This window comes from Brachypodium distachyon, chromosome 1 (assembly GCF_000005505.3).
Source record: "Brachypodium distachyon strain Bd21 chromosome 1, Brachypodium_distachyon_v3.0, whole genome shotgun sequence".
Lineage (NCBI taxonomy): Eukaryota > Viridiplantae > Streptophyta > Magnoliopsida > Poales > Poaceae > Brachypodium > Brachypodium distachyon.
Window position 1 is genome coordinate 16,138,514 of NC_016131.3, and position 11,290 is coordinate 16,149,803.

The following is an 11,290-nucleotide window of genomic DNA, read 5'->3' on the forward strand; positions in this document are numbered from 1 at the left end:
TCTCTCGTTTCCAAGCAAGCGGCGATGCGGGCCGCGCGCGGGGGCGCGGCGGCGGCGGCGTTGCGGCCGGAGCACATGGCGGCGCACGCGCGCCTCGTCAAGGCGGCGGACGTGGACGCATTCGCCGCCAGCACCGTCATGCGCGCCTACCTCCGGGGCTCGCTACCGCTGCAGGCACTCCTCCTCCTCCGGGGCCTCCTCCCTCGCGCGCCCCGCCTCCTCGCCAACTCCTTCTCCCTCTCCCTCGCCCTCCAGGCCGCCGCCGCCGCCGCCTCATCCGCCCCAGCTTTGCTCGGTCTCGGCGCCTCCCTCCACGCGCGCGCGCTCAGGTCCGGCTTCGCCGCCGCCGACCTCTTCGTCCGCACCGCGCTCGTCGAGATGTACGCCAAGACGGCGGCGGGGGAGATCGCCCTCGCGCGCGCCGCTTTCGACGAGGCGCCACGCCGGGACGTGTTCCTCTGCAACGTCATGCTCGCGGCCTACGTCGCGCGCGGGGAGGTCGCGGAGGCGAGGAAGGTGTTCGACGGAATGAGCGGCAGGGACCTGGTGTCGTGGAACACGATGATCCACGGGTACGCTGTGCGAGGGGACGTCGGCATGGCGAGGGAGATCTTCGACGGGACGAGGGACAGGGATGCCTTCTCATGGAGCTCCATGATCTCCGCGTACGCCAAGGGCCGGTGCTCCAAGGAGGCGCTGGAGCTGTGGAGGGAGATGCGTGTGGCAGGCGTCGCACCGGACTGCATCAGCATGGTGAGCGTGCTCTCCGCGTGCAGTGCAATGGGCGCGCTGGCCATTGGCGCAGAGGTACACCGGTTTGTCGAGAGTAACAGGGTTGAGGTGGATATGAAGCTTGGCACTGCTCTTGTCGACATGTATGCCAAGTGTGGTGACATCGAGAATTCGCTGAAAGTGTTCCACGCCATGCCAGTGAAGGACGTGCTTACTTGGAGCTCAATGATTATTGGGCTGGCCAATCACGGACTTGGCCATGATGCTCTCAGTTTGTTCTCAGAGATGATATCACAAGGACTGCAACCAAATGAGATCACCTTCATTGGAGTTCTCATAGCATGTACCCATGTTGGTCTAGTGAATGATGGCAAGAAGTATTTCAGCTCAATGAGTGACGTTCATGGTGTGGTGCCAAGGATGGAGCACTACGGATGCATGGTTGATCTTTTGGGGCGTGCAGGCCATGTTGAGGAGGCAATGGAGCTTATCAGGAGCATGACCTTCAAGCCAGATCCAATTATTTGGAGAACTCTCCTTGGCGCATGTCGCATCCACAAGAATGTAGAGATTGCAGAGGAAGCTATGGCAAAACTGAAAGTGTTGGATCCTCTTGCTGATGGACACTATGTGTTATTGTCAAACATATATGCACAAGCAAACTCGTGGGAAGGTGTTGCAGAAATGAGAAAGACGATAAGGAGGGAGAACATTCAGAGGGTTCCTGGAAGAAGTTCGATCGAATGGGAGAACACAGTTCACGAGTTTGTTTCTGGTGATAGATCGCATCCGAGGATTGAGGAGATCTACAAAATGTTGGAAGAGATGATGGACCGGTTAAGACAAGCAGGATACAGGCCAATGACAAGCTTGGTATTGCAAGATATTGATGAGCAATCTAAGAAGCGTGCATTGGCTGAACATAGTGAGAAACTAGCTATTGCTTTTGGTCTGCTGGTCACCCCTGCAAGATCAACCCTTCGAATAACAAAGAATCTCAGAGCCTGTGAAGACTGCCATTCAGCCATTAAACTTATATCATTGGCATATGATCGGAAATTGATTGTTAGAGACCGGAACCGTTTCCATCATTTCAGTGAAGGGCAGTGCTCATGCAAGGATTACTGGTGAAGTTACAATCTTGAACCAGAAAAAAAATATGGTGTAGCAATTCTTTCTTCGTACCTGCAAGTAATCTGAACTATAAGATTACTCGAATTCTTATAGCTGAGCATGCATTGAAAGAATCACACTAGAAGAACAATCCCATATATTTTTTCGAAGTCATGGAAGCCATTTAATAGCTGAAGGAGCAAGACAGAAGCTCGCATTCCAGTTCTAGTACATAACTTCAGAACAGAAATAGAGATCAGGTAACTTCTATATGCACACTTCAATTGTTACATCAATTTTAATGCATAGTCAGTATATAATTTTCCCAAGGAGAAGTAGTAACCCAAAGTCAAATATTGATCATGAAGTATCAATTGAAAATGTTTCTTTTGCGGTGCGGATGGCTACACTTTTCTCTGATATTTGGTAGCCTGTATATCTACAGCTTAGTTTACAAAAATGTCTCATACTTGGCACCTAGTGGGTCCTCTTGTTAAAAAAGGGGAGGGCCCTTTTACCTAGTGAATCCTCTTGCTAAAAAAGTAAAAAGGACATGTGGGGAGGGGATTTTTCTATCAAAAGCTACTATTATATCGATAAAGTTCTTGTCTTATAGAATCCTTCTTCAAAGGTTGCTGGCTTTTGCATATTCCCAAGTCATCTGAGAGCGTTGCACACAGCTGCAGCAAGAATTCAGATTTCTGCTGTGAGCGAAATGATAAAATAAAATATACAAATGACTTGAAACAAACTCGGCAAGGGGAGAAGCATTACCTGTCTGTATAAGGAACAATCTCCAGATGATCTTTTTAGCTCAACTACATAAAGAGATTCATTGATCTCAAATACCTGGAATCACAGTATGAAAATGGTAAGAAACAGCTATGTCTGAGAGGAAGATATTGCGCATCATCAAACGGCAGCTGCATTGAATTAATTTTTTTCCGACGAATTATGTTTTTTTTAACTGAAAATATTTTACCACAATAGAAATGTACCTCAGCAGAGATTAATAGCAATTCATGTCCTCTTGGATTCGATGGTCCCTTGCGATCTTGGATCACTTTTAGCTGTATGACATCAACATGATAGTATAACTTTGAACTTCATCAATTCGAAGAAAAAAAGTTCAACATAATACATTCAAACAATGAGTTTTACTATCATGCAGTCTACATGAGTAGGGGAGGGTCATTTAATAGCCCATAGACACATCTGAGGTCACTAACCTTGCCATTGTTCTTCTGTACTTGGAAGCCCATATTTGTAACATTGCTCTCTATCTTCTCAAATAAATAACTAGGGGAATGGTTTGATGCAAATCTGGTTTTCCTTTCCGAGACATCCTGCAACAAGATCATGCATCTGATTTTAGTAGAAGGTAACTACTGACATGAACGGCATTTGTCTCTCCATAGTATTGACATAGCAATTGTCCAGTAAGGACACGTACATAAATAGGACAATAATATGTGGCTTTGTCACACTGTTTCCTGGCTGCTATTACTTCCTTACAATCTCTAATATTTTTGTTCTCTACTATCCTTATAATCTTGTCTCTTCCAAGTTAGGTCCTATCAGATGTGCGGGGTTGGGCTAGGATCTAGTTTAGGCCCTTGCTAGTTTTTGAGGAAGTAAAACACAGGAACATACACTAACAAATGAGATGAAGAAACAAAGATCAAGCTTACCTCTTTCTCAAAAAATCCAGATAAATCAAGGCATGAGGACATCCCAATGAGTTGAAAAGCATTTATCTGGTTGATTGCAGGGTTGTCTTGAATGTCATTTTGCTTCAGAAAAGAACACATGAAGTTCAGTCTTTACCACTAAAACCATGCTATTATACAGCAAAAATCAGAACAAAAGTCACATAGCCTACCTCGGTTATTTGTGGGTTATCATCACCAATGTAGTTATCGTCATCATCATCAATAGGCACAGCCGGAGTATAACTTTGATTGAACCAATCGTGTGCCCTTATTCCATCCATACCGAAGCGGGTAATGGGGTTAGGATCCAGGATTTTGCGCAGAATATCTTGGGCGCTTGGCGAAAGCCATTTAGGAATATGAACACTCCCCTTCAGAATCTGAGAATAATATCACATTGTGAGATATGGCTGCAGCTAAAATGCCACATTTGCTAGCATAAGCGTTGATTCCTTGCTTCATACCTTCTGATAAAGGACAACCATATTTTCGTCATCAAATGGAAGGTTCCCTGTAAGCATAACGTACAGGATAACACCACAGGACCATATGTCTGACATGGAGCCATCATAACCTCTGTTGAGAAGGACCTACATATACCATTATCAGAAATTCCATCGTCTATATGTAGTAAGCAGAAGAACCATGAACCGATAGTCGGTTCAGAGCCGGAGCAAAGAATGTTAGTCCTTACCTCAGGGGCTATGTAGTTAGGGCTGCCACATGTGGTATGCAGTAATCCATCTTTCTGAGAACGAGGCTTCATGTTAGATACCAGAGAAATGATTCATCTTGATTTAACCTAAAGGAAAATACTATACCCGTTGATGCTGTGGAAGGGCACTTAATCCGAAATCAGAAACCTTTATGTTTCCTTTTGCATCAACAAGGACATTTTCTGGCTACAGAAGGTACAGAAGAATGCCAGGTCTTAATCATCTATTTCCATTTGGATCATTCCTTCCATTGTTTCGTATTAAAAGTTGAAACCCTCAAATTTTAAGAGTAGAGGTTACCTTAAGGTCCCTATGATAAACTCCCTTCTCGTGGCAATAGCTTACAGCATCCATTAGCTGCTGGAACAGTCTTCTCCCTTCTTTCTCTGACAACTTACCCTTTAATGCCTGGGCGTGCATTCATGCGTGTCAGAAATCTAGTGTCTTGTTTATTATTTATTCGTGAAGCATGATTAGCCAGCGAGAGAAGAAGCTGCAAAATTCTTACGATTTTGTCGAATAGCTCTCCTCCATTTACATACTCTAGGACCATGTATATCTTGGTCTTGCTTGCTGAAACCTGCAAAATGAAATGTGGATGTGGTCAATTGAAAACCACTGACTGCTAATCTTTTTCTTCTTCTGAAATCGATACAAAATTCCATTTTCTCATGCAGTTTTAAATTTCAGGGAATCAAGTTGGAACGGATAAGATGGCCTCAGCCTGCTTGGTGGTATCGCATATCCTGCAGAATTAGGTTCTGATCGATCTCTCTGTTTGAAGAAGCAAGCCTAACGTGGAGACAGATTATCCACTAACGCAATTACTCGGTGAACATAACACGGCTCCCCCAATTATTGGGTTCATTTTGGGAGTATCCATTTGGTGGCTTCCGGATTGGTTCAGTTATTATCATAAACAGGCGTCCATCAGGATATGCACGTCGTGATCTCGTCGCTGTCACCACGGCGGACCAATAGGGGCCCTCGGATCTTCGGCTTTGACGGCGAGATGGCAGACGAACGCCATGCCTCGTTCAGCTTGGCCTAGGCATGATCTCAACTATCATAATGCCAAATGGGGAAATGGCCGTCATCAGAGGTGTCGATGTGACAACCATACAGTTAGAATACAGTTTTCTTTTCGTTGCATAGTACAACAAAAACTGGATCTTACTATCTTAGCCAATCCAGAATCGTCGCCAAGTATAAAATACTCTTAGAAACACAAGGGGGCAAAAATAATACTCCTGGAGTGTAACACGAGGAGATCAGGATTGCTTTTGCCCTTTCCAGATTGTATTGGGTGGAAAATTCACACAGCTTGGCTGGCCATTTTGTTTACTGTTTACACCGGTGTCGCAGTCAAGAAAAGGACAGATCTCTTTTTTTAACCAGGCATGTGGGCGGTTATTCAAAGAGGAGCCTTGTACTACTCCCATGTCTGCGCAGCGAAAACTAAAATTTGAAATTAGATTAATTAAAGCTAATACGCAGCTTGGAAGTTCGTTCACACGCTACCTTCACCGGCACAGTAGCCGCTGCCATGAGCCGGTCACGCAATCTGGGCTCATTTACTCCTACCCAACTACCCTTGGCCATGGCTCTGCCTCCAGCCTTGATGGCAAGAATACATTTCAGCACCAAGAACAACAACAAGAAGAAGAAGAAGAAGCAACCAACCAGGAATCTGATTGAAGAAGATTGGTGCTAGTGAACATTTCAGCCCCAAGAACAACAACAAGAAGAACAAGCCAACCAGGAATCTGACTGAAGAAGTTTAGTGCTAGTAAGTGTATATACCTCGTATAGGCGGACGACGTTGGGATGCTTGAGCAGCTTCAGCGTCGCGATCTCCCTCTTTATCTGCAGCACCACCGGCGAAATTAGATAACCCGAGCAAGACGAAAGCATCCAAGGAAAGGAAATTAATCATCGATTGGGCACCTGCTCGTGGATTTTCATGGCGAGGATGCGTTGGCGGTCGAGGATCTTGATGGCGAAGGCGCGGCCGTCGTCGGCGTGCCTGGCCAGCCTCACCTTGCCGAAGTGGCCTTCCCCCAGCGTCCGCCCCATCTCGTACTTCCCCATCCGCATCGCCATTGCCCTCCTCTGCTTTCTGCTTGCTCCCCCCACGTGACTTGTCCAGTTCTCCGCCGGCTCGTCAAATTAAGCTTCTCGATGGGCTGATGGAAGAAGAAAGGTCAAGCTCTAGGAGGACTCGCGGAGAATTAAGCTAGAGTTTGGCCGAGGGAGAACGTTAGGTGGGGGAGCAGAGGCCGGAGAGCGCGAACGCGGGGCTTTTATCGGAAGCTGCGGCTGTGGCTCGGGAACTGGAAGGGGTTCTCTCTTCCGTTCCGGTGACCCAGAGTACCCCACTTAGCCATAATCCGACTTCATCAAGGCCCTCATTAACCTTTGGTTGACCTCAATCAAGTTCCCATTTCCCTCTTCTTCTTTTTTCTGCAGTATGGTTTCGTGAATCGTGAGGAATCTGGTTTGGCCTTCCGTTGACGCGCGTGCGGCGGCGTTGCGAGTCTGGAGAGGGTTTATTTATATCTGATGACAAGAAAAGTCGGTGTTTGGTCTTCCGGTTGGACTGCAAAGATTGGTGATTTCGTTTGGAAGACGAGAGAATCGGGATGACCCTCAGATCTTAATCCAACCGTTTTAAAACATCGATTGATATTTAAGGCTCATTTATTAAATATCGGGCGACTTAGAAATAGCTACACCCTTTTCTTTGTATACTCGTCAGTTTGTGTCAAATCCTCCATTGGAAAACATCATTTCTTCTTCTCCTTTGATTTTCCTTTGGATCACTGTGCACGCATTCGATTGACCACTGTGTGTTACTACCTCCGTTTCATAATTCTTGTCGAAATCTTACATGTATTTAGATACTTTTTAGAAATAGATACATCCATTTTGAGACAATTTTGAGACAAAAATTATGAAACGGAGAGGAACAGTATTCTTCTTTTAAGTTGCGAAGTGTCGCGTTCTCAATCAACGAAAGGGGGCACAAAATGTTCTTCTAGGCTAGCTAGATCCAAAGGCGCAGCAATGATGGGCGGGGGGGGGCAACATCATCTAATTTAACCAGAAGGTAGCTAGCTCCTGAAAACACTCAGCAGTCAGCACGCACGCAACAGCTATACTCTTCCAATTAAGTTCGAAGCTGTCGACTGTTAGCTCGAGGTACGTACACGGCACACCATATAATTTAACCAGATAGATAATTAGTTAACCACTCCCCATCATGGAGCAAAACGAAGCCGACAGGATGTGCGCGCGTAGAGATAGCTAGCTAGCGGGACGCTACACTGCTTGTCCACATGAGTATGATCAACCAGTCGCCGCATCCATTCGTTGACCCTTGAGGTCGATATATGGAGCATAATATAATGTCCGGGTCGACTTGGACTTGAGACTTGGCCGAGGCCGTGGGTTCTTCACTGCTGGCGATGCCGATCTCACGCCAGTCGGCATCCATCGGTCCATCCATCCATTTTGGGTCCGAATCAGAATCGTCCGTGTTCGCTGGTCCATCGAGGAGTCGTCTGGTCGCCCAGAACGGCTTTTCTTCGACCGGCAAGGCCGCGCGGGCTGCTGCTGCCGATAACGCGTGTCCCTTCGTTCCGTCCCGTGTTGAACACAAGGTAGATTTGCCTTTCCACCCGAAAATTCGAGACGTTTACGAGCTATTTGCTTCCTGGATCACGCGCCGTACGTGTACGTGTCTCGTTGACTCTCGTCGTGGGGTGGCTACTAATGCGGCCTACTGTGGCTTGGCTTAATTAAACCCGTTGCTCCGATTAAAACTGGTTGCTGCCTCGCGGAACGCGTGGGGACACGTTGCGGCGGCCACGGAGCACCACGCAGAGATCTATTCAGGGGACAGCTTGGGCGGGGACAAGGCTATCCATCCGGCTGAGCGGGGTTTTAATTGCATGACACGTGGCGATAAATCCGTAAGGTACGTGCCCGTACAGTACAGTCTGTAGTGTTCCTAGATCACGTGCGCTTCTGCCCCGACTCAGGCTCTCGCGGGCCGCCTGATGGGCTGGCTCGGGCTTGCTTTCGCGGTCTCACGCCCCCGGCCTCGGAGGCACCTAGCGGGCCTTCCCGCTGCTCTCTCCATTTCGTGCTTAGCACAGCCCAGCCAATTTTGGTCGCGCTTACGACGGGAAGGACAAGTACAAGGTGTGGATGGCCATGTCGCTCTTGTTCGACTCGGACAGGCACAAGGGCACGATGGAGCTCATGGGGGCCGATCTCATGGACCAGGAGACGAGGGACATAGCCGTCGTGGGCGGCAACGGGGGACTTCCTCATGGCCCGTGGGGTGGCGACTCTGCGGACTGATGCCACCGAGGGGTTGTTCTACTTCAGGCTGCAGATGGACATCAAGCTCTACCAGTGCTACGTTTGATTAACCGGTGGCTTGTGTGCCCCTGTCTGCATGCATTGCCAATATAAAAACGTAAATGAACGAAGTCATTTAAGTCTTCCTGCTACTACTGCTCCTTCTTACTTATTTTCGTTTTTCAGGATCTAAAGAAGAAGAGGTTTTCTTAGCGGGCGTGAATCCGGTGGCTTCTACTTCTGTTCTGTTGTCTCACTTATGAGGAGCTGGTACGTCCTGATCAAGAGTGGGGCCCGGAGTGATCGATCCATTGATATATTTGTGTGTGTGTACTATACGCCATGTATAAGAGTTTGAAATTGTATGGTTTTCCGTAATTAACTATGCTACTCTCTCCGTTCCATAATTCTTGTCGAAATATTACGTGTATCCAGACGTTTTTTAGAAAATAGATACATCCATTTTTGAACAAATTTGAGACAAGAATTATGAAACGGAGGAAGTATTTACAAAGAAATGCTTTATCCGTTTCAAATTATAAGACGTTCTAGCTTCATACCCTAGCTACGCTTTCCATAATAAATCATTGCATTCGAGCTCATTGTCGATTCGTCGTCCCGCGCCGACACGTCGTCCCGTCCTGGCGCAATGCAATGCAAGGAGCTGAGGAACGGCACGAAGGGAGCCAGACTATATTCGCGTTTCGCGATCCTCCACGGACCAGGGACGTGCAGCTACAACGGCAGGGCTCAGCGCTCGCAGTCGCCGGTGCCCGGGGTCAGCGCTAGCCTCGGAGGAGGGGGTGACGTCGACGACGCGGTTCCAGCCAAACAGGGCGGCGTGGCTACAAAGGGGCGTTGTCCGTGACCATCCCACTTTTGGAATGAAATCAGCCTCCCTGTCTCTCTATCACTCTCCATCCAGCTTGACTTGAAAATCAAGTTACCCCAAAAAAGAAAGAAAAAAGTCGTCGAACATTTTGGTACGGGGGGAATATTTCCAAACAAAGCTAAAAGGCGTGCGTGCGTAGACGACACTACTGTCAGGAACCCCAATTGGTCTCGTCGCTAGCTAGCATGTCGCCCATTCCGGCTACTGTACTACCAGCTTAGCTTTTGATCACCGCCGCGGCCAGTTGAGTAGATTTCACTCCCCAGAGCCGCCGCCCCTTCCACTCAGGAACTCAACCAACATCCCAAATATATTATATATATTCCCGTGCGTTGTTAATTGATTGTTCCTCTCTATAAATAGCATGCTCCAGTCGATCGAGCTCTCAGCACAAAACAAGCTAGAGCTCACTACTAGCTGCTTAGGTAAGTGAGCTCAAGCACCTTAACACTTGCCACTTGCTCGATCGATAACAATGCAAGGCCTCAAGGCATCTTCTTCCCTGCTTGCGACGTTGTTCCTGCTCGTGGTCTTACTCTCCGGAACAAAAGGCGGCTGGTGACCAGCGAGTCGGAAGACGAGCCGTGCATGAAGATGCGCGTCTACTACCACGACATCCTCCTCTACGATGCCGTCTACAACAGCGACGCCGCGAACGCGACGTCGGCCACGGCGCCCTCGCCGCTGAGCCCCACGGGGTTCTTCGGCATGATGGTGGTGTTCAACGACCCGGTTTCTCCCTACCCTGCAGAAAAGAAAAATGAAAGAAACGCACAGTCTGCCTCCCTTCCCTTTGAAAGCAGTTTGCCAGTTCTTTGTCTCAGTGAATACCCCCTGTTGGCGAGTTCTATTTCCCTCTCCGGAGCCCTCTTTTTTTGAGTGGGGTGAAAAGTAAGGGTAATAAGGGATAGGGTACTAGACTAACACCTAATTAATATATAAATTATTGTAAGTAGTTAAACATTCAACTAGACTAAATTTTTTTCTCAGACCAAAGGCAAGGCGCTGCCGCCGGCCGCCGTTGGAGGAGACGAAGAAGTGGCGCGGGCGCACGGGCTCTACTTCTACAACAGGAAGGACAAGTTCAGCGCGTGGTTCGCCATGTCGCTGGTGTTCAACGGCGCCACGGGCGGCGGCCGCAGGGGCACGCTGGAGCTCATGGGCGCCGATCTCATGGACCGGAAGACGAGGGATATATCTGTTGTGGGTGGCACCGGGGACTTTTTCTTGGCCCGTGGGGTGGCCACGCTGCGGACGGATGCTGTCGAGGGGGTGATCTACTACCGGCTGCAGATGGACATCAAGCTCTCCCAGTGCTACCTCTGATGACTGATAAGCGTGTGCCAATAAGGAGTGATGTGTGTATGATGCCCTGCATGGTGTGTTGTATTTTTGATGTTTTCTGTGTGTGTGTGTGACGATGACTGATGAGTCCTGTCCATGGATTGTGTTTCATTTGGTGTATACGAATTGTTTCGCTAGGGGACTGAGTAGTGTTTCCAGCTTGCTTTTCGATGTTGGATGGCGCAACACTACGTTTTCAATATTGGATGGATTAAATACACCGCATAATAAGTTCACAATCAATTACAACAACAAAAATATTGCAAATTTAAGAGAAAAAAATATTCTATATAATGAGGACAACTGCTAAATTGCAGAATGCGCACTGCCAACGCATCACAATAGATCTGCCAGAATTGAGAGCTAGAAAGAACTGAATTCCATCTCAAAAAAAGAAAAAAGAAAAAGAACTG

The 11,290-nt window shown here is 47.8% G+C and overlaps 3 protein-coding genes across 3 annotated transcripts; 2 read left to right on the forward strand and 1 right to left on the reverse strand.

The window, feature by feature from the left end:
• Positions 1–4: 4 nt before the first annotated feature.
• Positions 5–5,670, forward strand: LOC100821054 (pentatricopeptide repeat-containing protein At5g48910). Its single transcript, XM_010236692.3, has 2 exons — positions 5–2,105; positions 4,964–5,670. Exon 1 carries the CDS (start codon positions 25–27, stop codon positions 1,861–1,863), a length of 1,839 nt encoding a protein of 612 aa, XP_010234994.2. The 5' UTR covers positions 5–24; the 3' UTR covers positions 1,864–2,105; positions 4,964–5,670.
• LOC100823960 (CBL-interacting protein kinase 21) lies at positions 2,177–6,792 on the reverse strand. The gene is made up of 13 exons (XM_010236686.3): positions 6,221–6,792; positions 6,077–6,139; positions 4,782–4,853; positions 4,574–4,681; positions 4,379–4,459; positions 4,252–4,305; positions 4,022–4,147; positions 3,728–3,937; positions 3,537–3,638; positions 3,075–3,191; positions 2,844–2,915; positions 2,620–2,694; positions 2,177–2,525 (listed from the first exon to the last, which is right to left on the reverse strand). The coding sequence occupies exons 1-13, from the start codon at positions 6,374–6,376 to the stop codon at positions 2,421–2,423; spliced, it is 1,341 nt and encodes a 446-aa protein (XP_010234988.1). The 5' UTR covers positions 6,377–6,792; the 3' UTR covers positions 2,177–2,420.
• A 3,128-nt stretch (positions 6,793–9,920) lies between these two features.
• On the forward strand, positions 9,921–11,048 carry LOC100821353 (dirigent protein 5). The gene is made up of 2 exons (XM_024457044.1): positions 9,921–10,373; positions 10,524–11,048. Exons 1-2 carry the CDS (start codon positions 10,122–10,124, stop codon positions 10,857–10,859), a joined length of 588 nt encoding a protein of 195 aa, XP_024312812.1. The 5' UTR covers positions 9,921–10,121; the 3' UTR covers positions 10,860–11,048.
• The last annotated feature ends 242 nt before the right edge of the window (positions 11,049–11,290 follow it).

Bases quoted from the DNA above. Each gene is read 5' to 3' on its own strand.
- LOC100821054 (XM_010236692.3), top strand. From the start codon at position 25: ATGCGGGCCGCGCGCGGGGGCGCGGCGGCGGCGGCGTTGCGGCCGGAG.
- LOC100823960 (XM_010236686.3), bottom strand. From the start codon at position 6,376: ATGGCGATGCGGATGGGGAAGTACGAGATGGGGCGGACGCTGGGGGAA. The intron at 4,460-4,573 runs GTAACCTCTACT...TACCTTCTGTAG, and splicing joins TTTATCATAGGGACCTTAAG to CCAGAAAATGTCCTTGTTGA. The intron at 2,526-2,619 runs GTAATGCTTCTC...TTCTTGCTGCAG, and splicing joins ATTGTTCCTTATACAGACAG to CTGTGTGCAACGCTCTCAGA.
- LOC100821353 (XM_024457044.1), top strand. From the start codon at position 10,122: ATGAAGATGCGCGTCTACTACCACGACATCCTCCTCTACGATGCCGTC. The intron at 10,374-10,523 runs GCGAGTTCTATT...TTTTTTTCTCAG, and splicing joins TCAGTGAATACCCCCTGTTG to ACCAAAGGCAAGGCGCTGCC.